The 22784-nt window shown below is 56.1% G+C and overlaps 9 protein-coding genes across 11 annotated transcripts; 4 read left to right on the top strand and 5 right to left on the bottom strand.

The window, feature by feature from the left end:
• Positions 1–33: 33 nt before the first annotated feature.
• Positions 34–1537, bottom strand: H310_10947 (phosphatidylserine decarboxylase; the record flags this gene model as incomplete). Its single annotated transcript, XM_008877440.1, has 10 exons — positions 34–147; positions 191–262; positions 309–431; positions 482–571; positions 618–783; positions 838–911; positions 962–1090; positions 1166–1292; positions 1339–1409; positions 1481–1537. The coding sequence occupies 10 exons, from the start codon at positions 1535–1537 to the stop codon at positions 34–36; spliced, it is 1023 nt and encodes a 340-aa protein (XP_008875662.1).
• Positions 1538–2487: 950 nt separating this feature from the next.
• On the top strand, positions 2488–4218 carry H310_10946 (GMP synthase (glutamine-hydrolyzing) domain-containing protein). Its single transcript, XM_008877439.1, has 2 exons — positions 2488–2586; positions 2651–4218. Exons 1-2 carry the CDS (start codon positions 2499–2501, stop codon positions 4150–4152), a joined length of 1590 nt encoding a protein of 529 aa, XP_008875661.1. The 5' UTR covers positions 2488–2498; the 3' UTR covers positions 4153–4218.
• A 398-nt stretch (positions 4219–4616) lies between these two features.
• H310_10945 (hypothetical protein) lies at positions 4617–6558 on the top strand. The gene is made up of 3 exons (XM_008877438.1): positions 4617–5272; positions 5333–5440; positions 5519–6558. Exons 1-3 carry the CDS (start codon positions 4637–4639, stop codon positions 6296–6298), a joined length of 1524 nt encoding a protein of 507 aa, XP_008875660.1. The 5' UTR covers positions 4617–4636; the 3' UTR covers positions 6299–6558.
• Positions 6559–6580: 22 nt separating this feature from the next.
• Positions 6581–7419, bottom strand: H310_10944 (hypothetical protein). The gene is made up of 2 exons (XM_008877437.1): positions 7134–7419; positions 6581–7076 (listed from the first exon to the last, which is right to left on the bottom strand). The coding sequence occupies exons 1-2, from the start codon at positions 7411–7413 to the stop codon at positions 6823–6825; spliced, it is 534 nt and encodes a 177-aa protein (XP_008875659.1). The 5' UTR covers positions 7414–7419; the 3' UTR covers positions 6581–6822.
• Positions 7420–7497: 78 nt separating this feature from the next.
• Positions 7498–8216, top strand: H310_10943. 2 transcript variants are annotated; one of them, XM_008877435.1, is made up of 4 exons: positions 7498–7614; positions 7668–7755; positions 7801–7916; positions 7967–8216. In XM_008877435.1, exons 1-4 carry the CDS (start codon positions 7513–7515, stop codon positions 8069–8071), a joined length of 411 nt encoding a protein of 136 aa, XP_008875657.1. In that variant the 5' UTR covers positions 7498–7512; the 3' UTR covers positions 8072–8216. The 2 variants fall into 2 exon arrangements, with proteins under 2 accessions (XP_008875657.1, XP_008875658.1); XM_008877436.1 differs by having other exon boundaries at positions 7801–8216.
• H310_10942 lies at positions 8044–12764 on the bottom strand. 2 transcript variants are annotated; one of them, XM_008877434.1, is made up of 5 exons: positions 12218–12764; positions 9172–12156; positions 9026–9109; positions 8438–8958; positions 8044–8364 (listed from the first exon to the last, which is right to left on the bottom strand). In XM_008877434.1, exons 2-4 carry the CDS (start codon positions 12151–12153, stop codon positions 8593–8595), a joined length of 3432 nt encoding a protein of 1143 aa, XP_008875656.1. In that variant the 5' UTR covers positions 12154–12156; positions 12218–12764; the 3' UTR covers positions 8044–8364; positions 8438–8592. The 2 variants fall into 2 exon arrangements, with proteins under 2 accessions (XP_008875656.1, XP_008875655.1); XM_008877433.1 differs by having other exon boundaries at positions 9172–12764.
• A 656-nt stretch (positions 12765–13420) lies between these two features.
• Positions 13421–18353, bottom strand: H310_10940 (hypothetical protein). The gene is made up of 7 exons (XM_008877431.1): positions 18291–18353; positions 18081–18178; positions 17890–17958; positions 16219–17840; positions 14893–16100; positions 14645–14842; positions 13421–14531 (listed from the first exon to the last, which is right to left on the bottom strand). Exons 1-7 carry the CDS (start codon positions 18330–18332, stop codon positions 14076–14078), a joined length of 3693 nt encoding a protein of 1230 aa, XP_008875653.1. The 5' UTR covers positions 18333–18353; the 3' UTR covers positions 13421–14075.
• H310_10941 (hypothetical protein) lies at positions 13482–13964 on the top strand (the record flags this gene model as incomplete). The annotated part of the gene is made up of 1 exon (XM_008877432.1): positions 13482–13964. One exon carries the CDS (start codon positions 13482–13484, stop codon positions 13962–13964), a length of 483 nt encoding a protein of 160 aa, XP_008875654.1.
• Positions 18354–18713: 360 nt separating the features above from the next.
• On the bottom strand, positions 18714–21302 carry H310_10939 (hypothetical protein). Its single transcript, XM_008877430.1, has 5 exons — positions 20791–21302; positions 20454–20722; positions 19339–20401; positions 18916–19285; positions 18714–18859 (listed from the first exon to the last, which is right to left on the bottom strand). The coding sequence occupies exons 1-5, from the start codon at positions 21279–21281 to the stop codon at positions 18734–18736; spliced, it is 2319 nt and encodes a 772-aa protein (XP_008875652.1). The 5' UTR covers positions 21282–21302; the 3' UTR covers positions 18714–18733.
• Positions 21303–22784: the final 1482 nt, after the last annotated feature.

Here is a 22784-nt window from a genome sequence, read left to right as displayed (position 1 = left end):
CTTGACCACGGCGATGTCTTGACGATACGGATCTCATGGATCGTTGGCGTCGGTCGCGGTGGTGGATGTGGCAGTCGTCCCGGCCGGGTGCGCTTTGTCTGCTAGTGCCGCGCGCGGTAACAATCCAATGGCTTGGCCATATCGCACCTACACGCGGACTTCATAAACGGTTGCTGCTTTGAAATCGTACTTTATCCCCAGGGATGACTGTGAATGTAAAGTCGGCCGGCGCTTCAAACACGAGCACCACCGTCGATCCCAACTAGATGGACGGCGGTCAAAGGTCGATTGTGAATGTGGCAAAGTACCTTGAATTGGCCGACTTGGGTGCCACGGACCACCGAATGGAACGGGTCGTACACCTTGGCGCGGCACGCGCCCCATTTCGGGCGAATCTTGTGGTGGTCGTAGAACATGTTGGTGGTAAGCTCCTGGCGCATTATTACGTCGATGGTTCGGTCCTTTCATGGGTTGGACGTACAGGCTCCACGTCAAGCAAGATCGACCCTACGTTCGTCGCGCCGACGGCCGTGAGCGAGTGAAAGCCATGCGCCCATTGCCCTAACAGCACCTGTCACATGTGAGACAGACCAAGGTTGACTGTCGGTCGTACGTACCACACGTTCGTTCCACGTAAACAAACTTGGGACGGTCGCGACGGCCAGCGAGTTGACAGGGAAGAGGTTGCCCGGAAAGTGGCGCCGCTCTGTCATGTGCCAGTCGATGGGCGAGTGGATGCGATGGTAGTCGCCCGGGGCCAAGTAGATGACACAATGGAAGAGCCTGCCACAACCAATCGTGTCATGGCTGTTGCATGCAACCCCCCGACGCGCTTACGCTTTCCCAGGCCGGGGGGTGGTAAAAAATTCGGGAACGTCACCCAGGAACTCGTCCAGGCGATATCGTACACCCTAACGACACACCAACCATGGACAGCGTGAGAAATGAATACGCCAGGGACTCGCCATGCCTTGATCTGCTCCAAGACAGGAATGCCTTCGGTGCACTCGACAGTTCCGATGGTCGAGATGCGGCCGTCCACGGGACTACACACCTTCTGTGGGTCCATGTCAACTGGCCGAATGCCGTCCTAAAACCATTATGACAACCACATGGGGTACTAGAGTTCACAAGGCTGTTCCTTGGACAAGCCAGCAAGACGTACTTTGAGCTGACGAGAGAAGAACTCGCCGAGGTTCTTGTACTCCCGCAGAGGATGCTGCATTTCGTCCAGCTGGCAATCGAATGCATGCGTCCACGCTCGATAGACTGGTTCCCGCAAGCAAGAAGGCCTACGCACCCACCTGATGAGGTCACGCCGTGGAAGCTAGGCCACACAAGTTGATGTCGTTGACAGCGCCCCACACCCGCGAGATGAAGCGGTAGGGAAGCACGTTAAGGGGCAGCATCTACGATACATCCACGGTATGCCGTGGTGGCTGTGAAGTGTTTGGTGTGTGGTGTATGCATCCACACGGACCGTGGTTTTCGATCGAATGCGGGCCTCAGCTGCCGTCTTCTTCCCTGGCAATCGCATAAACACATTGGCCGGATGTTTGCTGAATCTTCGTCCCAAATCCTCACGAGGTTGAGGTCGTGATAGGGACCCGACCATCATCGACCACCTCTCCCAACTCGTCAAGAGCCTCAACCCGCTCCACATGCGTTTCGGATAACATCTAAGTATAACTACTCACGATGCGGTCGACAGTGAGCCAATGTTATTCTTTAGTACGCAACCAGGTCGCCATGGACCACATCAGTGGTTGGTTTCATTTCAACACGGCATCATCGCTGGTATGCCAAAGTCGAGCAACTGTGGCGCAGTTGCTTTGTCGCAATAAGGAGCAGCGTGTTGCGTTGGGGGATAATGCGAACGAAGTCCCATGCGATGTAGCCACAGCGGAGGCCTATGCTTCGTCCTGCTCCGCGAACTGTGAAACACGAGACACAGATTGAAGTTTGACAGAACTGGCGGAAATCAAACCCCCCGTCCCGCACGCAGTCCACGCCGTTCGTTGGCACCAGCACCAGCCACTCGCAATCACCATCGCAATCGTCAGGTCAAGGTGGACATAGGTATACGCTGTGAAGCAGGATGCTGTGTGACTTGACACTATTTGGTCTGGAACAGGCCATCCACGTTCAGGTGTGAGCATCCAGCCACTTCGCTCCATCTACCTCCAACCTTCTCCATATTTATCCTACGTTGTCCTTGCCTTGACCAGCGCTACCCGATGGATCTGCCGTCGGGCAGCAGGCCAGCGTTGGCCGCGGCGTCCTTTCGTCGTTCTTGTGTTCTTGTGGCCCATGGAAGTTGGTGGCTCCGGCGTGGGCCAATCAGAAACGCTCACATTAGTGGTGGGGAAGTCCAGGCATATTTTAATTGAAATGGACATCATCCTATACTTTAAGAAAGATGCGAGAGAGAATTGTTTTTTCTATTTCTCTCCGTGTGCCGTTTCACTTCGGCTCATTTTGAAACTTGGATCATTCGCATGACAACGCCCGTGACGAACCGCCCACAAATCGCCATCTTGGACTTTGGGTCCCAGTACAGCCACTTGATCGCGCGCCGCGTCCGCGGTATGTGATGGCCACAATCTTCCGTGCGCGCCCATCGGTGTCTCACGCAGGTCGTCGTGTGTAGAATTGCACGTGTTTTGCGAGCTCTACTCGTGTTTGGTGACCGCGGAGGAGCTGAGCAAGCACCAGCTCACCGGGATTATCTTGTCGGGTGGACCCAACTCGGTGTACGAAGAAGGTGCGCCCCACGTCCGCCCGGAAGTGTGGAAGTTCATTGAACAACACAACTTGCCTCTCCTCGGGATTTGCTACGGTATGCAAGAATTGGCGTACACGTTCGGTGGCACCGTCGCGAAAGGCCAACACCGTGAGTACGGCAAGGCCATGGTGTCCACGCATGCCGTGGATCGCTCGGCGCACCTCGGTTTCCTCGACGGCCTCACCGACGGCGACTTCCAAGTGTGGATGAGCCACGGTGACAAGCTCACCAAGACCCCCACCGGGTTCGTTGACATCGCGTTCACGGCCAACTCGGAACATGCTGCGATCGCGAACGCGTCCAAGAAGCACTTTGGGATCCAATTCCACCCCGAAGTCACGCACTCGCCGCTCGGCAAGGTCCTCCTCAAGAACTTTGTCGTCGACATCTGCGGGTCGCCCACGGACTGGAACATGCGCAGCATCGCGGACGCTTTTATTGAAGAAGTTCGCCAAACCGTTGGTCCCCACGGCCATGTCATCGGTGCTGTCTCTGGTGGTGTCGACTCGTCCGTGGCGGCCGCGCTTCTTCACCGTGCCATCGGCGATCGTTTCCATGCCGTGCTCATCGACAACGGGCTGTTGCGCGCCAACGAGGCTGTTGAGGTTGTCGACCGATTGCAAAAGCACTTGGGCATCAACTTGCACTGCATCGACGCATCGGACCGCTTCCTAGCCAAGCTCAAGGGCGTGACCGACCCCGAAACGAAGCGCAAGACGATCGGCAACCTGTTCATCGACCTCTTCCAAGAAGAAGCGGCGCGCATCGACCACCCCGTCGACTTCTTGCTCCAGGGCACGTTGTACCCCGATGTGATTGAAAGCATCAGCTACAAGGGCCCAAGCGCCACGATTAAGACACACCACAATGTTGGCGGTCTCCCCGACACGATGCATCTCAAGCTCATCGAACCGCTTCGCGAACTGTTCAAGGATGAAGTCCGCGAGCTCGGCATGGCCCTCGGCATCGACGAAGCCAGCGTGTGGCGCCACCCCTTCCCCGGCCCGGGCCTCGCCATCCGCGTCCTTGGCGAAGTGACCAAGGAAGCGCTCGACATTTTGCGACAGGCCGACACCATCTTCTTGGACGAACTTCGCAAGCACGGCCACTACCGCACGACCGGCCAGGCGTTCTGCGTGCTCCTTCCCGTCAAGTCGGTCGGTGTCATGGGCGATGGCCGAACGTACGAAAAGGTGATTGCGATTCGCGCCGTGAGCACGTCCGACTTCATGACGGCCGACTGGTATCACATGCCTCACGACGTTCTCGCTATCATGTCGAACCGCATCATCAACGAAGTCCGAGGCGTCAACCGCGTCGTGTATGACATTTCGTCCAAGCCCCCTGCCACCATTGAGTGGGAATAGAGCCAAAAACCCTTCCAACTAAACCTCAATAGTCATCCATGTAAACCCTGTCTGTGGGCGATCGCCTTCTTTCTGAGCTTCAACTTTCACCTGCCAAGGGGAGCTAACGAACGAGAAGATGTGGTGAACTGTCGTCGAGGTCTTCTTCGACGGCATTCGTCTCAAATTGGCCGTCTCGGTCATCGACGTCGTCTCGATCCTTTCGTACGGTGATGATGGATGATGCACGGACCGGTCAGTGATATGTATCGCCACCGCATTTGCTGCCGTGGATGGGAGCACATGCTCCCTCGTCCACAAACCACCCCACATTTCTGTCTCATCCCACAATATGTGTCTGTGTATTCATGGAATCCACTTGGACGTGCCGCCGCGCCACGCCGCCTTCGACCATGCAAATGGACGAAGCATGTATCCGGATATCCGGATACGTTCCGACCCCCCAAACACAATTTGTCCAGTGCGGAATTATCTTCGCAGCGTGATGGACCTTGTGGATGCGAACGCGGAAGACTTCTTTGCGTCCCTAAATGCAGGGAGCGCGGCTGCGTTCTTGCCACAGCCAGTGGAAGAACCAATGGTCAAGAAACCGAAAGTTGGTATGGGTGCGATGGCGACCACGGCCATGAAGTACGACATGTCGGCGCAACCGAAACCATCGTCGGTATCGATTCTGGTGCCCCCACCGCGCGTCACGGTGTCGACTATCCAGGATCCGAAAGAACCACAGCTGCCCATGGAAGACCGTATTGCGAATCTTCTTGTGCCGGACATGAAAGTTGGAGACGTGATCCAACTTATCAAAAAGATGAAGCAGGCGGGCAAGTCCGACGCGGACGAGTTTTCGGAACTCGATGCGGAAATGAACTCGGCGCCGCGATTTGTGTGCGACGTGTGCGGCAACACGGAACAACACAACTATATCACGGACTACGCACGTGGAGACACGGTGTGCATGGGACCCGACGGCAAAGGGTGCGGAAACGTCGTGCAGGACCACATCGTCCACGAAGGTAGCGCGTACCGAAAGTTTGAAGGCGAGGAAGACAAGAGTCATCACGGCCCAGCGCCCAACAAGCTCTTCTCGATGGGGCACAACCTTCGCACGATGATTTCGCAGGTAGAACGATTCATGTCGTGACGTTTCTCGTCCTTTAACGCCATCGTGGGACGTCAAAAGGACGGTGAACAATCGGCAAATCTGCGGCGCGCGTCCGAGTTTGTCGAGATGAACTTGAGTCAGATGGGCAAGGATGAGCGGCGGACGCGTATCGGGTATAAAGATCAGGTACATGCCCATGTCCCTGCAATTCTCTGACCGCCGCCGACGAATGACGACATTGTGCTCACGCGTCCTTCTGTCTAGATGAAACAAAAAGCGTGCCGTCTCATCGACCACACCGGCGCCAATTTGGACTTGCATGAGATTGTGTGCAACCGCGCAAAGAAAATGTTTGCCGAGTTTCGCGACCTCCGCGAGCACGTGCACCAGTTCGAAGCGGTCGTTGCGGGCTGCATCATCGACGCGTACATGACGACGGGGAAGGAGATGTACCAGGCGCAGACGTCGATCAAGATCGGCAAGTTCAAGCAAGCTGGGATTGCCCAGCTCACGTTGGCACCCAACAAGGCCGTCGATGAAAAGAAACTCCATCCGTTTCACTGCAAAGCGTGCGGACTCACGTTCAACGCGAAGCGTGCGTTGCAATTCCACACATGCGAGGGCAAGGCGACAAGCGACAACGGCACCAACGCGTCGACGGCAGCGGTCGAATTGACGCCCCTCGAAGGCCCGGACGACTCGGCGGCCCCCGTCCGCGACGTCCGCGATGGCAAAGAATGGTTCCAGTGCCCCGTGTGCCCACGCAAGTACGAACGGCGCGAGGCCGCCGTCGAACACATGACGCGACACAAAAAACAGAGCGAGAAACGCAAGCTCCATATTGAGACGGCCACGATGGACTCGACGCGGTTCCTCAAGACCAATTCGCTCGCGAGTGCCAACCCGAGCGTTCAAGTCAACACGCACGAGCAAGTGCTGTTTCGAGGCCAGGGCCGACGCCCGTGGCTCCAGAGCAAGCTCGAGCAGTATCAGCAACAGCAGGAACTGTTACAGAGGCGTGACGACGAGACGAAAGGCGATTAACAATTCAACGACGACTCGCATTTCCAACGAGCCCATGCATGTGGCTGGGGCGAGCGGCCATCCCATTGAGAAGTGAGCACATTCATGGATATTCATCACTCCTGAAGGACGCAGTACACGTCCTTCGCAACTTGCTCAAGCTCGGGATCTAGTAACTTCAGGTAGCTCGTTGGGGCGGTTATTTTGAAGATAACGTAGAGGAAGATGCTGGCGCATTAAAGCATGAGAATGGGAAAGACAGGAGTGCGCTGGGACGAGAAGACTATCGCGTGAGGTCGCCCTGGCGAGCGCCAGCGGCAGCTGCATGAGAATTGAGGAGAGCTTTACGGCAATGGATTCCATGTTCACAGTGCCTGGATTCATGTGTTCAGGTGCGTGTGGAACAATTCTGACCTTCAAGTCACATCCATGCGCCGTGGGGTCATCCGTGCTCTCGTCCTGGGTGCGCTGCTTGGAGCCGTGGACGCTCGATCGATGCCCAAACATGAACACTAGAATGGTTGCAAGGGTCGTGTTCAGGGAGGTTAGGACGACGGCTTGGGCCGCGGAGTCCCAAGAACGTCGTCTTCCGTGAGCTCGAGGATGTTGTCGTGCGTGACGATGCGAGCGTTGCCGCCTTTTGCCGCCAACACTTCCTGGACGTCGAACCCGTCATCTTCAAACCAACCGAGACGGTCGGCGATCAAGTGCAAGTTTTGGCACGTTGGGCACCGAATGAGGACGACGCCGTTGTAGTACGCATGCTTGCTTATTGTCTTGGCGGCACGAGTATCACACACTAGAAACATGCCCAACGCGTGAGGCCGCATGCATGTGGCGCAGAGCATGCACTTACCTGTACACGTGTATACCATGACGAACTTGTCGCCCGACGTGAGTGTGGCGCCGGGAATGTCTGTGCCGGGCGAGGCTGGATCGGAGGGAGGAGCGGGTGGCGTTGTCGAGAACATCCTGGCACCTCGCTGCAATTCCAGACTGACATGAGGACGGTGGCACGCATGGTAGGCAGGAATTCTAATCACCGTGCAGCACTGCACGGTCAAAGCAGTCGAAGCGATGCATGGCGACAGCGACAGGACTCGAACGACCGCTTGGCGGCGAACGCGGGCGAACATTTTGCCGATTATTGGTAGAGCCACCTCCCGGATAATCGAGAGGTTTCCGGATAATGGTACAAATGCCCGTCAGTGCAAGCAACGGAAGCACTCGAAAAGATGGCGCATGAGCAACGACTATCGCAGCACGACGTCATCCAAGTCCTACAGAGTCTGTCAGAGTTAAAGCGCCGTGAGGTCTTGCCACGCGCGAAGTTACGGGTACCGACTGAACATGCAACACCAACCGTCTCGTGCGCTAACAAGATGCACAGGAATTAAAGGACATGTTGATCGCACGGCACCCGACCTTGGTGGCAATGGTACGCGATGCCGCCAATACGAACCAAGCCCTTGTAGATCGTACGCGTCGAAATCTCCTCGCTCGTGCGTTCATGCCATGGGTAGAATTGTTCGCGTTTGCCACGCAGGGAGCGAGAGCAGTGAACCCTCTTGACCATCCAGTGACGACGAACGGCGTCACGACGTTCGATGCGCTGGATGTGTCCATCTTGCGTGCACAGGTACATATTCCGCGAGGTGTGGCGGCAACTACGTTATCCGCATTGAATAGTTTGGGATGGACGAAGCCGACGCCATTCGCGCCTTAGAAGAATGCCATGGCGACTTCGTCAACGCGATCCTCACAGTGGACGCCACACTCGACACGGATCTTTAACCCAACACCTTATTTATCCATAAAACGACACCACCAGCGCGTTGCACGAGTCGCGCATAGAACGTATTGTGGTGTCAACTCATCCGTTGACCGGTGTGCACAGAAAACACCAGAGCGGTTGGCCCAATCGTCAGATCTCGATGCGCTGGAGTCGCAACCTCTGTGCAGTTTCATCATGGACGCATTCTATGGGTTGATACTGAGCTTCCAAACACGTTGATCGCGTCGACCGAAGTGCGTTGGTGGTCGTGGGGGAGAGCGCCATGGCTCGTTCCGCGGCTACACAACGTCCTCTACATTCTCTGCACGTGATCCAGCCGCACAGAAGAAATGCATTGATTCAGCGTCTGCACCTCGTACACGCACCTGGCCAACGTGTGCTAGAAGTCGCGGGTGCCAAGCTCTCGAAACATGTCCGCACATATCTGGAGCGGACGATGAAAGAAGTTCAAAACGCGCAGACTCAATTCACGTTGTCATGCGGACATGATCTAAATTATGGTGGCGCGGGCACTCACTGGTTACAAGGACGGAGCGTCGTCGCGCCAGTGGGACACGAGGCTCGAAAAAATGCCGCTGTCGTTCTCGAGCAGCGCAGATGGCGTGTCGAACTCGGCGACCGCGCCCTGGTCCATGACAAGGATCCGTGACGAGTCCAAGATGGTGTTGATGCGGTGCGCAATCGTAAGCACCGTGCAACATGCAAACTCGACGCGCATCGTGGCTTGCAGCGACGCGTCCGTCGTGGCATCGATGGACGCTGTTGCTTCGTCCATGACCAAAATACGCGTGTTCTTGAGAAGCGCGCGGGCGATGCACAGCAATTGGCGCTCGCCTACGCTAAAGTTGTACCCCCGCTCTTCGACAACGTCATCCAAACTCGCCACCTGCCACGACCACGCATGTCATCCACGGCAATCTCGATAACGTGGCATGACGTTAACACGTGCGTACCTTGTGGTCGAGGTGGGACCGTGTCAGGGATGCCCACAGCGCCGCGTCGTCGTACAAGTCGAACGGGTCCAAGTTGGATCGCACCTACATGTAGCAACGTCCGCAGGGACATGAATGGACACGACGGCCCGACCACAACGACGTACTGTGCCGGAGAAAAGCACGGGGTCTTGTGGAATGATCGCGATCTTTTCGCGGAGGTCGTGCAGCCCAAGCAACGACACGTCGATGCCGTCAATGTAAATGATCCCGCTTTGCACTTCGACGAGTCGCAGCAGCGCGACGACCAGACTTGACTTGCCCGCGCCCGTCCGCCCGACAACCCCAATTTTTTCTTGCGGCTCAATCGTAAACGAGAGCTGACGGAGCACGGGCGGCAGCCCCGCGCGGTACTGCAATGTTACGTTGTCAAACACAATGCGGCCATGACTCGGCCACGCGGCGGCCATGGGCTGGACCGCGACGTTTTCCGATTGACGGAGCGCCGCCTCCGACGGCAGCGTCGTGTATGCGTGGATGCGTTCCACCGACACCATCTCGGTTTCAAGCTCGCTGAGTGTGGTGACCCCAATGTTCAAGTTGCGCGTGATTTGAAACGCGTACGAGAGGGAGACGCCCGCAAGACCAGCAAACCATTCCGCTTGCGTCGGTTTGGTCCACACGGCAAAAAACGCTGCAAATGTTGCGATGACGGTGCCAGTAAACTCGAGGCGCAAACCGAGCCAGCAGTTGACGGCGAAGTTGAGCAAGTACGCGCGCTGGTTTGTGTCCAGGAGGTTGCGGAGCCGGTGCCGGAACGATTCTTCGACGCCGTACGCGCGGATCGTGCTCATCCCGTCCAACGTTTCCGTGAGCAGGGCGTAGACTGGGCTGCGCGAGATCGAATCGAGCCGCTGGAGCTCCCGCGACGTCGCGATGAAAAACTGTTGCGCCGACAAATACCACCACCCGACTGGCACGAGCACGACGCTAAAAAGCGGTGTCACGTACACAATCGTTCCAATCGTCGACGTGGCGGCGATCGATGCGGTCAAAATCGACCCAAACGACGACGGAATGTCCTCGTCGGTCGTATACATGTCCTTGGAGAGGCGGTTTACGATGCGGCCGAGGGGGGTGGTGTCGAAGAACGTCATGGGCGACCGCAGGATTTGCGTGATCAAGCGCTGAAACAGCTCCTTGGCCCCCACGAGCCCAAACAAATAAATCGACACGGCGCGGAAAAACAAGCACAAGATGTATGCGACGTTGAGGACGACGAAGATCGACAGGTAGAACGTCTGGTCGGATGGCTGTGGGTGGTTGGACCATAGCGACAGCCAAAGGGTCGCACACAACGTCATGCCCTGCGCGATCAAGTACACGACAAGGACGCCGAGAGCCGCGATGAGCCCACCGCACGCTTGAATCCACACCAAGTATATCGGCCACCCCACTTGACCGGTCGAACGGTCTTCCTTGACCATCAGAGCGGCCGTGGGTATTGCGTCGACAACGATGGCATCCTTCGCGGCATCGTCGTCGTCGGCGCCGGCATCGCTCAATGTGATCTTGCGTCGGGCGACCGCTGCGTCTGCTAGGGCGTCGACTGCCCGTGTCGCAGAGTCACTTGCATCAGCATCTGGCCGGGGCGATGCAACGTCGTTTCCTTTGAGTTCAAACGGCACAGGCGCCGCGTCCCCGTCGATGGCAGACCCGCCTTGGAACGTAGCCACCATGGTAGCTAGCTCCAACTTGGTTTGCATCAAGTCCGCGTAGGAGCCTTGCTGTGCGACATGCCCGTTGACGAGGACGAGGATGCGGCTGCAGTGGGGGAGCACCCCCAGGTTATTGGTCACCATCACGACCAGCTTGTCTTTGAGAATGTCGAGCATGCACCGGTGGAAGATGTCGGCGCCAACATGGCTGTCCACGGCCGCCAGGACATCGTCAAACAGGTAGATGTCTGCGTCTTGATAGATGGCGCGTGCGAGGGCCACGCGAGTGCGTTGGCCACCGCTCAGGTTGATCCCTTTCTCGCCAATTTCGGTGCGATCGCCAAATGGCAGCATCGCCAAATCGTCGACGAGGCAACTCACAGCGACCGCACGTTCGTACCGCCAGTGCTCAAACGGTAACCCAAACAAAATGTTGTCTCGCAACGTCGCATTCTGAATGAACGGCTGCTGGCTCACGTACGCGACGCGGCCTCGGCGAAAGACGTGCCCGGTGCTGCACGTAGCGTCTCCGAGAATGCCTTGAAGCAAAGTTGACTTGCCGCTGCCGACAGCGCCGACTACCGCAACAAGATCGCCAGATTGAAGGGACAGCGACACGTTTTGCAGTGGAGGGGTCGAGGCCGCATCAAACGAAAAGTCGGCGCGATCCACGAGGATGCCTGGAGCGGTGAGGCTCCCCGGACCAACGACAACGCGCTCTTCGTCAAGGAGAAAGTCGCGCAGCCGCTTGACACTCACGGACGCTTCCACGATGGCATTGACCACTTGCGGGAGCTTGAACAGCGGAAATCGCAGCACGTTGAATAAAGCGAGCGATGTCAGCGCCGTGCTTACGTCGAGGGCATTGCCGAGAAGCACGTACGAGACAAACGACGCCATCGCGACTAGCGACGGCACGCCGTTGTACACGGCACTCGAGATGGCTTGGGTTACAATGTACGATCGAAACTTGAGCAGTTCGTCCGTGCGGTACTCCATCACGCGTTTGGTGAAGCTGAGCTCCCATGCTTGCAGCTTAATGACTTTGATGCCGGCTAGCACTTCGTAGCACAATTTCACGCGGCGATCCTTGACGTCCATGAGGGCTTTCTGGAGGCGCTTCATCACGCGTGAGAGACACAGCGTGATCGGGATCACAAGGAGAATCACAGCGATGCCGGCAACGAACGAGATCCCGAGCTCGTCGTACAGCATGAAACACGAGATCAAGATCAAGTACGGAACGACCCACACCGTGTGCAAGTCGACTGTGAGCCGCTGGAGTCGCGCCGCGTCAATCGACATGAGGTTTGTAATTTCCCCCGTCGACCGTTGCTGTTGGGCACGACTGGACAGCCGCAGTGACTTTGCAAACACTTGGTCCACGAGCGCGCTTCGAAAGCGGAGACCCGTTTCCTTGACGTAGTACATGTACTGCCGAAAACAGAAGGACGAGATCACCCCCGAGACAAAGATCACGGCCACGAGGATGTACCCGTCTGTGGGATCGGCGGCAGGGTCGCGAAGGTACGCGATGGTCTTCTTGATGACGATGGGTGCGGTGAACTGTAGCGTCGTGCGGACGAGACGGAGGAACCCGGCGAGGACAAACGGACGACCGAACGCCCGCGCCAATGCCCACGACAAACTCGGCGACGGCGTGGCTTGCTCCAATGCCCAGAAGTGACCGAACCGTGTCGCAACGTGGCCCGCACGGTTCTCTCGATCCAGTTGGTACAGATCTTCGAACTCAAGCGGTTTCTTGCTTCCAAGATCCATCAACGGCGTGAGCCAGGTGAAAAAGATGGCCGACCCACACCCGCGGTGGTCTTCTGGCGCGGTGAAGGCAAACGGCGGCGTTTGACTTGCATGATTCGGAGACAGCGCAGTGCTGGTCGCTGCCAAGAGGGGTGTCTTTTCCTTCATCGGCGACATGGTGCTGCCGTCGCGACCAATAAACCTATGCGGCCACGGCTCCCGGCGTCACGACGGCTTTGGAGGATTTGCCTCCGTCCAGTTGTTGTTCATTCGGACCTCGGAATAAGAACTTTTCATTCGTCGTGGAAAAATCGTTGTAATTTTGTGAAATAATGACGCTTTTTGTTTTGTTGCCGTCAACGACAAAGTCCAGTGGCAGCTCGGAATTCCATCAGCCACTCCACACTCGACAGCAACGTTACGTGACTACTCGGCATGCGCACGATTCATCGATGGATCGACCGCTCATGCGGTGCCGCCTCCATTTGGAAACGCGTCTAAGCTCTACAATGTCACCCGAGCATTATTTCATGTGTTTTTGGCCAGTTGGATTTGGTGAATTGGCATTTTTTGAAGTGGAATAATATAAAATACGACTACAAAATCGAATCTGTTACAAAGATGATAATGTGCCTTTTTAAATAAAATTTTGTAATTCGGTGGGAAACGGTCGCCCTTTTCGCCGAGCTGAATCTGTAAACGGCGCCGAGATCGATGCGCGAGGCAACCCCTCGATGTTTGTGTTGTTGCAATACTTCATGCTTGGTGCTACGGCTATCGTTCGACGATGTCGATCGTCGTATTCGTACACTGTCCTGGATGTCCGGGTTCCGCAGGTGAGTGATGGCTGAGTAACAAAATCTCCATCCCTGAAGGGGTGGTAGCGTAACCGATCGTTGGGTGGTTTCACGAGTAGGAAATGTAACTCTTCAAGAGAGCAGCCACGAAGGGTCGCGCCGACTGGGCTGCGACGAAAGTTGACATAATTGAATCGATCCTGCATGGCCAATACGTTGAGCCCCCTCCCGCCTGTGGCCAGTGCAACCAGAGCCAACGTGGTGTCCATGGTGCTTCCACCGCTTCGCGGCACTGTGACCAACGCCTCTGACCCTGGCACGAGTCCCCACGACCATGCAGTGACGGCCTCCCCCAACAACGCTGACGTCTTCCGTGCAAGAACCCCCTTGAAGGCTGCTGACAGAATGCTACTGATGACGAATGCAACGCTAAGTCCACTCAAGAACACCGTCGTGTCGTCACACGTGGCCAAGCAATGGCATCGCTGCGACGTGTGCAACAAGTCGTACGAGCGGGAAGAGAGTTTGGCCGAACACATGACCCGGCATCGGAATCAAATGAAGAAACGGCAACAGCGAATGCAAGAAGATATGGCGATGGCACAGCATGTGACGAAGGCGGCACGGACGCTCAACGCGCCTTGCGTCAAGACGTCGCCAGCTGTGCGATTGAAGCTCATTCCATGAACATTCGCTTGTACGTAGGATATGAGGTAGAAGTAGGATGCACCACCAAACGCATGCAGTTCATGTTCCTTGGTTTACGACAGAACGCCGTGGTTGTGGTCGGAGTCGCGCTTACACCTCCAAACTGACCCCGCGCTCGATCGAGATGGCCTCCAACATAACCGAGAGGCTCTCGGTCTTTTTGATTCGGTCCATCAGGGCCTTCCACTTGGGATTCACGTCGGCGTCACGAATCGACGACACAGCGTCCACAGCACGCAGCGCGCTGCGAATGACGTCGTTGATGCGCTCGACTTCGCTGCTCACCTCGGTATCCTTCGGGCGACGATTCAACGTCTTGTCCAACGGGGCACAGAGGGCGTCCAGGTTGTTCAGGACGGTTCCGGGGGCGACCGTCGTCAGTTTGGCCAAAATCAAATGCGACGACGTTTGTACGTCATCGTGATCTTGGAGACCCTTGATCAAGTACGGTGCGAACGCGTTTACGTCTACTTCGGTTGGAAGCGTATCGAGTAACGTGTCCAGGCACCCGTACGCGCCCTTTCGAAGCACCAACCCATCGTCCACCTAGCCACATGGCACAAAGATTAACTCTCCACAGATAAGTCTTCGAGCAGTCAGTGGTCGTTCATGCACCACACCACTTGTGCCCTGGCATGCATCCTATTTTACTGATCTACCTTGTGCTTGAACGGGCCCAAGTCCACGACCCGCTCGAGCTTGATGTCCATCGTCTGGAGGAGAAGAGGTACGATCGAGTCACGGACATGGGGCTTGAGGAAAGCAGCTTGATGGTGGGCTGCAGAGTTGAACGTCAAGAGCGCCGCTCGACGGACGCCCATGTTTTCGTCTTGCAAGGCGTTGACGATCGGTTGTACCTAAGTTACAACTACCATGGAACCTTCTGGGGTATGGAGACAAGTCGTACGGTGAGGTGGCGCATGGGCTCGCCATCGGGGCTACACGCCATGCAGTACTTCATGCACGTCACGGCGGTCCATCGCGTCTTGACGGAAGCGTTGGCGTTGCAAAATTGGGTTACACTCGGCAAAATCAACCCAGGGTTCAACAGTGCCAGCTTTCCGAGACACTCGGCAACCATGTTGCGCACGCCTTCTTCGTCGCTTTCGCAGTGCTTATTGAGCACAGGCAAGACGGCCGACACGTATTGGTTCACGACGTCCGTGTTCTTGGTCGACAAAACTTCCTTGAGGGCACTCAAAAGAAGGTACACGTGCACGCCGCTGTCCTTGCTCAGCTCGTCCAAGATCGTGGGCAAGTACACGCTCATGTTGCCGACGCAGACGCTGCCGAGGGCAAACGCCGCAGCGTGCTTAACTTCTTCGCTCGCCTTACCCGTCTGGAAGCAGCCTAAAATGAGCGCGCGTACATCACCAAAGCTCGCGACGTTTGTGTGGCGACCAAATTCACCAAGACAAAAGAGAGCGACGTGGGTTTGGCTCACGTCGGTACCGCCAATGTCCTGAACAAACAAATCGAACGCTTTCTTTTGCGATTGAACCGGTGCTTTGGCGCAGATGGCCGCGACACATCGCGCAACGTTATGTAGCGCATGCTTGGTTGCGTCCGGGCGAGGCGTGGTGTAGAGTTCGTTGAACAGTTGGTCAAATCCGTGGACAGAGACGAGATGACCAAGGAAAGCAAACAGCGCGTCCAAGGTTTGGCCTTGGAGCAGGGCACTGGCGGCCAAGGCCAGAGCATTTGGCAACGCCTTCGTCAACAGTGCCGCGTCTTGGGCAACTGATGGGGACGCTTGTACAGTGCGAAGAACAAACGTGAGGGCGAGGGTGCTCAATTGGAGATCGCTGTCCGAGATCAACCCAGCGGCTTCGCGGACGGTGTCGCACAAGATGGGCAGGGATACCTCTGCACCCCTGCTAGTCGCAAGCGCGATCAACGTGTCGAGGGCCGTTTGCTTGAGTGTGCGAGACTGTTGACGCATCATTTGCGCCAGCGTTGTGATCACGTCGACAAGAACATTCGTCAAATCCAGTTTTAGCGGAGAACGGGCGATTATCCCAAGCGCCTTGATGGCAGCGATGCGGGTGATTTCGTTCTGCACGCGTTCTTGAATAAGCGGTAGAACGACGGGTAGTTCACTCGTTAAGTGATCTCCTACGAATTGAATTGCCGTGTAAGGTGTTGCTCACCAAGTCATCGCTCGGTCGCATGGTTTTAAATTCCAGCCACTCATGGCCCAAACTCCAGCACTTTAGCTGAAATTGCAACGTACCTAACGTGGCCAAGAGCAATCCCATGCTCGCAATTGCGTTGTCTTTGATTTCCTGGTCAATATCGTACGCTTGCAGGCGCGGCAGCAACGCATTGTACAACGGCTGAACAAAAGTGACAAGGTTCGGGGACAGAGGCGTCATCGCCGGCGACGGACGAACCACTTGGACGATGGCGCCAATAAGCTGTAGCGCCTTGGCAACGATCTTGTACCAATCTTCCTTGGCGTTCTCCGCAACCAACGGGACAATCGTAGGGAGATGCTTTTGAAAGTGCGACGCGTCGTGGGTCGTCATCAACAGGCGCAAAAACAAAATCGCGTCCAGTTTTAAACTCGAGTTGCGGTCCTGGAGTGCCTTGAACACGTTTGGCACAAGTGCATCCAAATATGGTCCCAACCGGCCTTCTTCCACATTGGCTAATTCGCGCAACATGCTGAGCACTGCACATCGCGTCGACACTGAAGTCTTTGGCCCGAGCTGTTTGTTCGCCGCTGCAATGATCGTGCCCACGCGGGAGTGCAGCTGGTCGACGCACGAACGTTGGCGAGTCAGCACGGGACGTTTGACCGATTTGTCGGTCGCGGGCTGCAGCAAGACCGTGGCGCGCAAGAGATCCGACACCACCCCAAACACGTCGATGCGGACGCTTTCTTCGCGCTCCTTGAAGCGTCCGATCAGCGTTTCGCTGTACTGGTTGTAGATCAACTCGAGCAGCTCTTGGCGGGTTCCGATGATTGCCGAGACCACGCGAAGGGCAGCACGGCGGACCTTCCAGCTGGCATCGTCGTCATCGCTGTAGTCGTTGTCGCCATCGTCGCTGTATGCGTCGTCGTCGCCACCGTCGTCATTATCCATCGTGTCATCGTCATCGTCGCCATACATGTAGTTGGGGTCGTACTTGGAAAACGCGATCGCAACTGACAATATGTCCGTCGTGTGCGGTGCGATCTCGGTGTGGCAGCGCGTGACGAACGCCTCGAGGCCCTGGAAACAGTTCTCGCGGAGTTCGTTGGCTGTGTCGTTTTGCATCGATTCGTCGTCAGGAGACCCGCAAAACGTCAAAAAGAGAGGCACGATAGTCGACAAATGGCGACCCAAACGGTGGCCGACCGTGCGGCTGAGGGTCCCGATCGTTTGGATGAGGGTGCGCACCTCCGACGAGTCGGACGACGACGCCTGTTTCACATCCGCGAGCAAATGCTCAACGAGACGATGTAGCAATGCGTCCGTCGCGACGACACCAAGCGCCCCCAAGCAAGACGTGACGCGCTTACGAACAAAGGCGCGGTCGTCGTTGAGTTCCTTCAAGAGGATGTCCATGATGGACACGTGTTCACCGGAGAAATCGTGGCCAAACCGCTTGAGCAATTCGGTGAGAATATCCAACGTGTCTGACTTGACCGATTGGTCCGAATATTGCACAATGCCGATCAAGAGCCGTCCGCAAAGTGTGGTCGAGACGGACGCGCCCGTCTTCGTGCTCACGTCCGTCAAGATGGTCTTGAGCCCGATCGAGTAAATGTCTCGCAACTCCTGCTTTCCGTTCAAGATCAAGTCGCAGAGCTTTTCACAAATGTCGCTGACTTGCTTTTCTTGCACTTTGGTCACCAAAATCCCCAAACTATCCAATTTAGTCAGAGTCATTCAGGGGAAGGAAGAGGAGTCCATACCATTTCACAGCAATCGACTGCACGTCGTTTGACTTGTCGTCGAGCTGCTTGAGCACCGCCGCGCAAATTCTACACAAGCACACATGGTATTGGAAAGGGTAGATACAAACAACCCATGTGTCGACGATGTCATCGACGAGCGTGAAATCAAGCAAATGAGGGAACACGCAAGCAAGACATTAGGGGCGTACTTGCGTTCGAGGTCGGGGCCAATTTCAACGTCTTTCTGGAGTTCGTTGCACAAATCAGAGGTCGCCATGTACCGCTCATCTTTGTCAAAATCTGTCGTCTACAGAGCAGAGGTGTGTATGTCATGCATCACATCACGCCAGTAACATGACGAAACACCAAGGACACTGTCATGTCCTGGGGACGGAGACTCCATATCCAGACCATCGCACCTTCTCCAAGAGCGCCACAAACGCGCTCGACGTGTCTTTCATGGCGTCCGAAAATGACCGAGCGGACGGAAGAAACGAAGTGGAGAGTGTTGGTCATCCCTAATTAGGTTTGAAAATAGGCACCATGACTGCGCGATCTTCGGGTTCCATCCAGTTCAACGTGCGGCACTGCTCGGACAAACTGTGCATCGCTTCCTCCGACCTCTCTCATGCACCAACCCATGTCCACATCAGCCATCTAGCATGCAGCAGCCACAGGATCGACCAATGCTGATGTGGTCACACCTGCCGGTTCTATTCGACGTCGGGTGTCGCCACATCCCCTTCACATCGGGGTGTGGCGGTCAGCACACTCGTTTGCGATCTTCCCCCATGATCGAAGCTGTCGGATGCAACCGCACCCATCTCGTTGCAAGCTCTTAAGGCGGAATGCAGCGTATACATTAAGCGGGCGTCATCATCAAGTTTTCCTGCTCGTCTTTCGTGTACAGGTCGTCGATGAAGTCGTCGTCGTTCGCGGCGAATTTTCCGTTGCTCGCATCTTCTTGGTACTCGTCCACGAACGCTTCCTACACGCGAGCCCATCACATGAGCTGCTAGTCCCAACCTAGGATTGCCATCGTACCAAAATGGACGCCACGACGAGATTCAGCAACAGCGTGACCGAGATGATGTAGTACACGATGAAGAACCACCGAGACACCTTGGACGTCACGAGGACGTGTCCTTCGGCGAGAACGAACCAGTTGTTGACAACGATCAGCTCAAACAGCGTGACGATGCCGCTCGCCATGTCGTTAAAGTTGTTTGCCATGTAGTCGTCTTGCGTGTACGCGCTCGTGTTGAAGCGCGCCGTCATGACAACGGGCGAGATGAGTCCGCCAAAGCACTGCATCCCAAGGAGCGCAAAGATATACATGGCGCAAAACATGATGACAATCAAGTTCTTGGCGAACGGGAGGAGGCGAAACCACGTCATGCAAAACACGCGGTACCTACAAGCGTGCCGGGCGTCAACGACCATGACATGTCTCGCGGCGCGACGTACTGCTCAACGTTGATAATGAGACGAAAGATCCGCAGACATCGCGCGACGAGCAGCACCTTAACGACCACGATCGACGATCGGTTGTTCTCCAGCAAGTACACATACACGTCGACGGCCAAGATGACGATTGTCACGATGCCGTCGAACCGGTTCTTCATGGACCGCCAGTACCGCGACGTCCCGAGGACCGCGACTTTGAGCACCATCTCGACCAAATACACGATCGAAAACACGAGCTCGAGCCGCTCCCACAAGTTGAACTCGAGCACGAACGACATGCGTTCCCCGTTCAGGACCGGCAACGACTCGGCCACGATCAACAGGGTGTTGACGATCAAAACCATGTCGATGGCAGACTCGAACCGTTTGTGCCGCACGAATCGGGCGATCGCCGTGAACCTCGACGACTTGTGGAAGGTTGGCCACCACCGCTCGATCTCGGACGTCTTGGGTGGTCGCTTGGTCAGGGCAATGTGCAGGAGGTCGCAGATGTGCTGGAACTCGGTCCAGCACAGCATATCGTCGCCGTTCGAGTCGAGCGTGTCGAAGAGCAGCCGCATCTTGGACCGTTTGAGGTACCCGATGTGGCGGTAATGATTCATCTGGGCAAAGAGCCGCTCCATGACGTCCCACGGAACGCCTTCATTCGTCGATGGTTCGCCGAGGAACCACTCGTCGTGGCGGTGATCCCACAGATCTTTGGCCGTAAAAGTTGCCATGGGGGTCGGTGCGCGGCGCGACGACAGCAACGGCTCTTGAGTCAGCACGATGGCCGTGCTCGAAACGTGGCAGAGCAGGTCGAACGCGAGTTGGAGCTTGGTGACGCGGGTTTTTTGCCGCGCCGCCTCCGACACTTTCAAGTTACGTGAATAGTTGTTGAAGATGACAGCGAGCACCACGTTGAGGAGGAAGAAGAGCCCAAAGCACAGGAAGAACGCGAAAAAGACGACGACGACGCGATTCTTGTCGTAGGCGGGCATCATGATGTCGGGGAAATTGGCGGCCGTGAGCAAGATCATCATGTTCCAGCACGCGTCGTAGATGTTGGGCATCTCCTTGCCACCTGACGTCGCAGTGGTCATGACTTGGTGGGGAAGACCAGCCTTGGAACATACCTTCTTCGGTGCCCTGGAACAACATGGTCGAGACCCACGCAAAAAAGACGACAAACACGACAACGAGCGATAGAATCGTGTGGACCTCGGACAAGACGAGCCCGATCTTGCGAGCTGTGCGGCGGACGTTGCGGTTCTTGACTGCAAAAATGAGCACGCGAAAATACCCACAGAGTTGCCTCGCGACCACGTCGATCCATGTGTTGGCAAAGAGGACGCGAACGACGAGAAGGAAGAGCGACGCCGTGATCATCGCCAACACGGCAACACTACAGGTCGTCAACAGCGGCCGCACGAGCGAGATGGATGAACGGAAGAGGGAGGTCGGCCGACGCACCTGTCCTTGCGGCTCGTAAAGTTCTCTCGCAGGTAGAGGTACCGCACGAATTTGTTGAAGAGGAGAACGGTCAGGCACGAGGCTTCAATGCACACGCTTTGAAAGTCCGTGATCCATGCCATGTTAAACGAGAGTGGCGTAGCGGGGTCGGCGGGGTCACCACATGGCATGTCGCCGCTCGAGTGTGGACACCACGGCGGAATTTCAAAGAACGACAACGCCAAGAGAATGACCACGGCCAGACCCCGCAGGTAGTGCATGTCGGCGTACAGCGTGTACATGCGACTGGCGAACGCCGTGCGCACCGGGTGTGGTCTCGAGATACCGAGGAAGGCGTCCTCGACGAACCAGCTGGCTGTGATCAACAGATCGTTGTCGGTCGACGATGGGCCAGCCATCAACGGCGTGTCTTCCGTCACCATTGGCTTGAATGGAAAATGCCGTGACGACGGCCGTGGCAGCCCTTTCAGGAACGACGAGCTCCTCTGCATCGCCCCCCTCTCCTGGCTGCTCAGATTTGTGAAATAGCGACGCGTGCTCCGGGGCGCGTGTACTGTAATTGCCTTGGCGCACCGGGGCGCAGTCCAAATCTCGCACCAGCCTGTTTTTCCTGGAAGATTGCGCTCGTGCGTCGAGGACGTGCCGTCGGCGCACTGCCGGCATCACGTGGAGGAAACCAACCTGATCGTCCTGGGTGAATCGGTGGCAGTCCGTCTTCCGGCGAGATCCATACGACGGCTTGGCCATCATTTCGTGGCAGCCGTTCCGGTGGCGAACCCGACAACTTTGAATGCTGTACGTGACAATTCCATTACGACTGCATTGCATGAACATGAGATTTCTTGGTCCGCGAAATCCCTGCCGCAAGCACCGCACCGGAAGTGCAGGGGAGTTGCTGGCCGTGATCGCTGGCCTCCATTCAACCCATGGATATGTCGAATCGATTCCGACTTCCACAATGGCACGAGGTTGCTGACGCTGCGACGAGGCCTGTTATTGCGTTATGAAGCTGAATCGAACGGGTAGTTTCTAGTGCGGTGTGCCCGTGTCGACCGAGGGACAGCGACGTGATTGGCAAAGGTGAACCAAGGACATCCCACGCACGGAAAGCGTAATCCCCAGCTTGTCTGTGGCTGGCTTGGTGGAGCACGGATGCAGCGACGTTGTTGGATGCGACGTTCAATCTGTTGGCCATTTGGGCAGCCGTCGACACAAACATCGATTTTTGCACTCTAGTCACCAACACCTATGAATGCATTCCTCCGTGCTCGTCGTCAGTACCATCCAGTCGCCGGTGCAAAAGCCAAGTCGTTGGTTCATCTTGAACCTGAGATGGTGAGAATCCTGTGGTTCCTAGTCCAGTCGAGTCTAATGCGCGCGGAACTGTCATCGTAATCGCACTTGAAGCTGAAGGGGACATGGTGACGTCCAGCACTTACATTGACATGCACTTCAAAAAACTGGCGGATTTCGCAGAGGTAGAATACAAACATCAAGAGAGAAGTACGACTGGCGTACCAACATTACAGTGCGCGAAATCCTCATGTGCGCACATGGAAACCTTCCATTCATTGGGAATCACGTCATATATAAAATGCACCAAGACCATAAATCATTGTATTAGTCAGAACACCCGGTTCTGCCGAGAATATCCCCTCTGCCCTGTCCGTCAGGTCCTGCAACGGTAGTGTTTTTTGTGCCTTCTAGCTGCTTTTTTCTCATGTAGCAGTCAGTTCCAGCGAAGGCCACGTCGTTAGGATGTCTTGCACTTATTGGCCAGTTGGCCTCTACTGGCGGATGGGCTACCATCGGTTCGATTGCCTATTTCAACTGTATTCACTGAGGCCCTGGTGTCGGAAGCGTTCATGTCCATGCACATTCATGTCCAGACTTTTGATTGGTTAATTATCCGGTCATCCGGACTCTGTTCATGCTCACTTTGGAGTGAAATGGGCGTGGACCAATTGTCCATGCCTGTTCCTGTCTTGCATCAC

The sequence above is a fragment of the Aphanomyces invadans genome, assembly GCF_000520115.1.
Source record: "Aphanomyces invadans strain NJM9701 unplaced genomic scaffold supercont1.29, whole genome shotgun sequence".
In the NCBI taxonomy this organism is placed as follows: Eukaryota; Oomycota; class Saprolegniomycetes; order Saprolegniales; family Verrucalvaceae; genus Aphanomyces; species Aphanomyces invadans.
The sequence above is the reverse complement of the archived record's forward strand: the minus strand, read 5'-3'. Positions and strand labels throughout refer to the sequence as shown.

Excerpts from the sequence above, each read along its gene's own strand:
- H310_10939 (XM_008877430.1), bottom strand. The coding sequence starts at position 21,281 with ATGCAGAGGAGCTCGTCGTTCCTGAAAGGGCTGCCACGGCCGTCGTCA. Across the intron at positions 20,723-20,790 it reads TTTACGAGCCGCAAGGACAG|TGTTGCCGTGTTGGCGATGA; the intron begins GTGCGTCGGCCG and ends GACGACCTGTAG. Across the intron at positions 20,402-20,453 it reads GTTCCAGGGCACCGAAGAAG|GTGGCAAGGAGATGCCCAAC; the intron begins GTATGTTCCAAG and ends CTGCGACGTCAG.
- H310_10946 (XM_008877439.1), top strand. The coding sequence starts at position 2,499 with ATGACAACGCCCGTGACGAACCGCCCACAAATCGCCATCTTGGACTTT. Across the intron at positions 2,587-2,650 it reads GATCGCGCGCCGCGTCCGCG|AATTGCACGTGTTTTGCGAG; the intron begins GTATGTGATGGC and ends CGTCGTGTGTAG.
- H310_10944 (XM_008877437.1), bottom strand. The coding sequence starts at position 7,413 with ATGTTCGCCCGCGTTCGCCGCCAAGCGGTCGTTCGAGTCCTGTCGCTG. Across the intron at positions 7,077-7,133 it reads CATGGTATACACGTGTACAG|TGTGTGATACTCGTGCCGCC; the intron begins GTAAGTGCATGC and ends GCATGTTTCTAG.
- H310_10943 (XM_008877435.1), top strand. The coding sequence starts at position 7,513 with ATGGCGCATGAGCAACGACTATCGCAGCACGACGTCATCCAAGTCCTA. Across the intron at positions 7,756-7,800 it reads GAACCAAGCCCTTGTAGATC|AATTGTTCGCGTTTGCCACG; the intron begins GTACGCGTCGAA and ends TGCCATGGGTAG. Across the intron at positions 7,917-7,966 it reads TGTCCATCTTGCGTGCACAG|TTTGGGATGGACGAAGCCGA; the intron begins GTACATATTCCG and ends CGCATTGAATAG.
- H310_10945 (XM_008877438.1), top strand. The coding sequence starts at position 4,637 with ATGGACCTTGTGGATGCGAACGCGGAAGACTTCTTTGCGTCCCTAAAT. Across the intron at positions 5,273-5,332 it reads TTCGCACGATGATTTCGCAG|GACGGTGAACAATCGGCAAA; the intron begins GTAGAACGATTC and ends GGACGTCAAAAG. Across the intron at positions 5,441-5,518 it reads GTATCGGGTATAAAGATCAG|ATGAAACAAAAAGCGTGCCG; the intron begins GTACATGCCCAT and ends CCTTCTGTCTAG.
- H310_10942 (XM_008877433.1), bottom strand. The coding sequence starts at position 12,657 with ATGTCGCCGATGAAGGAAAAGACACCCCTCTTGGCAGCGACCAGCACT. Across the intron at positions 9,110-9,171 it reads CCGTGCTTTTCTCCGGCACA|GTGCGATCCAACTTGGACCC; the intron begins GTACGTCGTTGT and ends TGCTACATGTAG. Across the intron at positions 8,959-9,025 it reads GGTCCCACCTCGACCACAAG|GTGGCGAGTTTGGATGACGT; the intron begins GTACGCACGTGT and ends TGGTCGTGGCAG.
- H310_10940 (XM_008877431.1), bottom strand. The coding sequence starts at position 18,332 with ATGAAAGACACGTCGAGCGCGTTTGTGGCGCTCTTGGAGAAG. Across the intron at positions 14,843-14,892 it reads AGCCCATGCGCCACCTCACC|GTACAACCGATCGTCAACGC; the intron begins GTACGACTTGTC and ends GTTGTAACTTAG. Across the intron at positions 14,532-14,644 it reads TGGGCCCGTTCAAGCACAAG|GTGGACGATGGGTTGGTGCT; the intron begins GTAGATCAGTAA and ends CCATGTGGCTAG.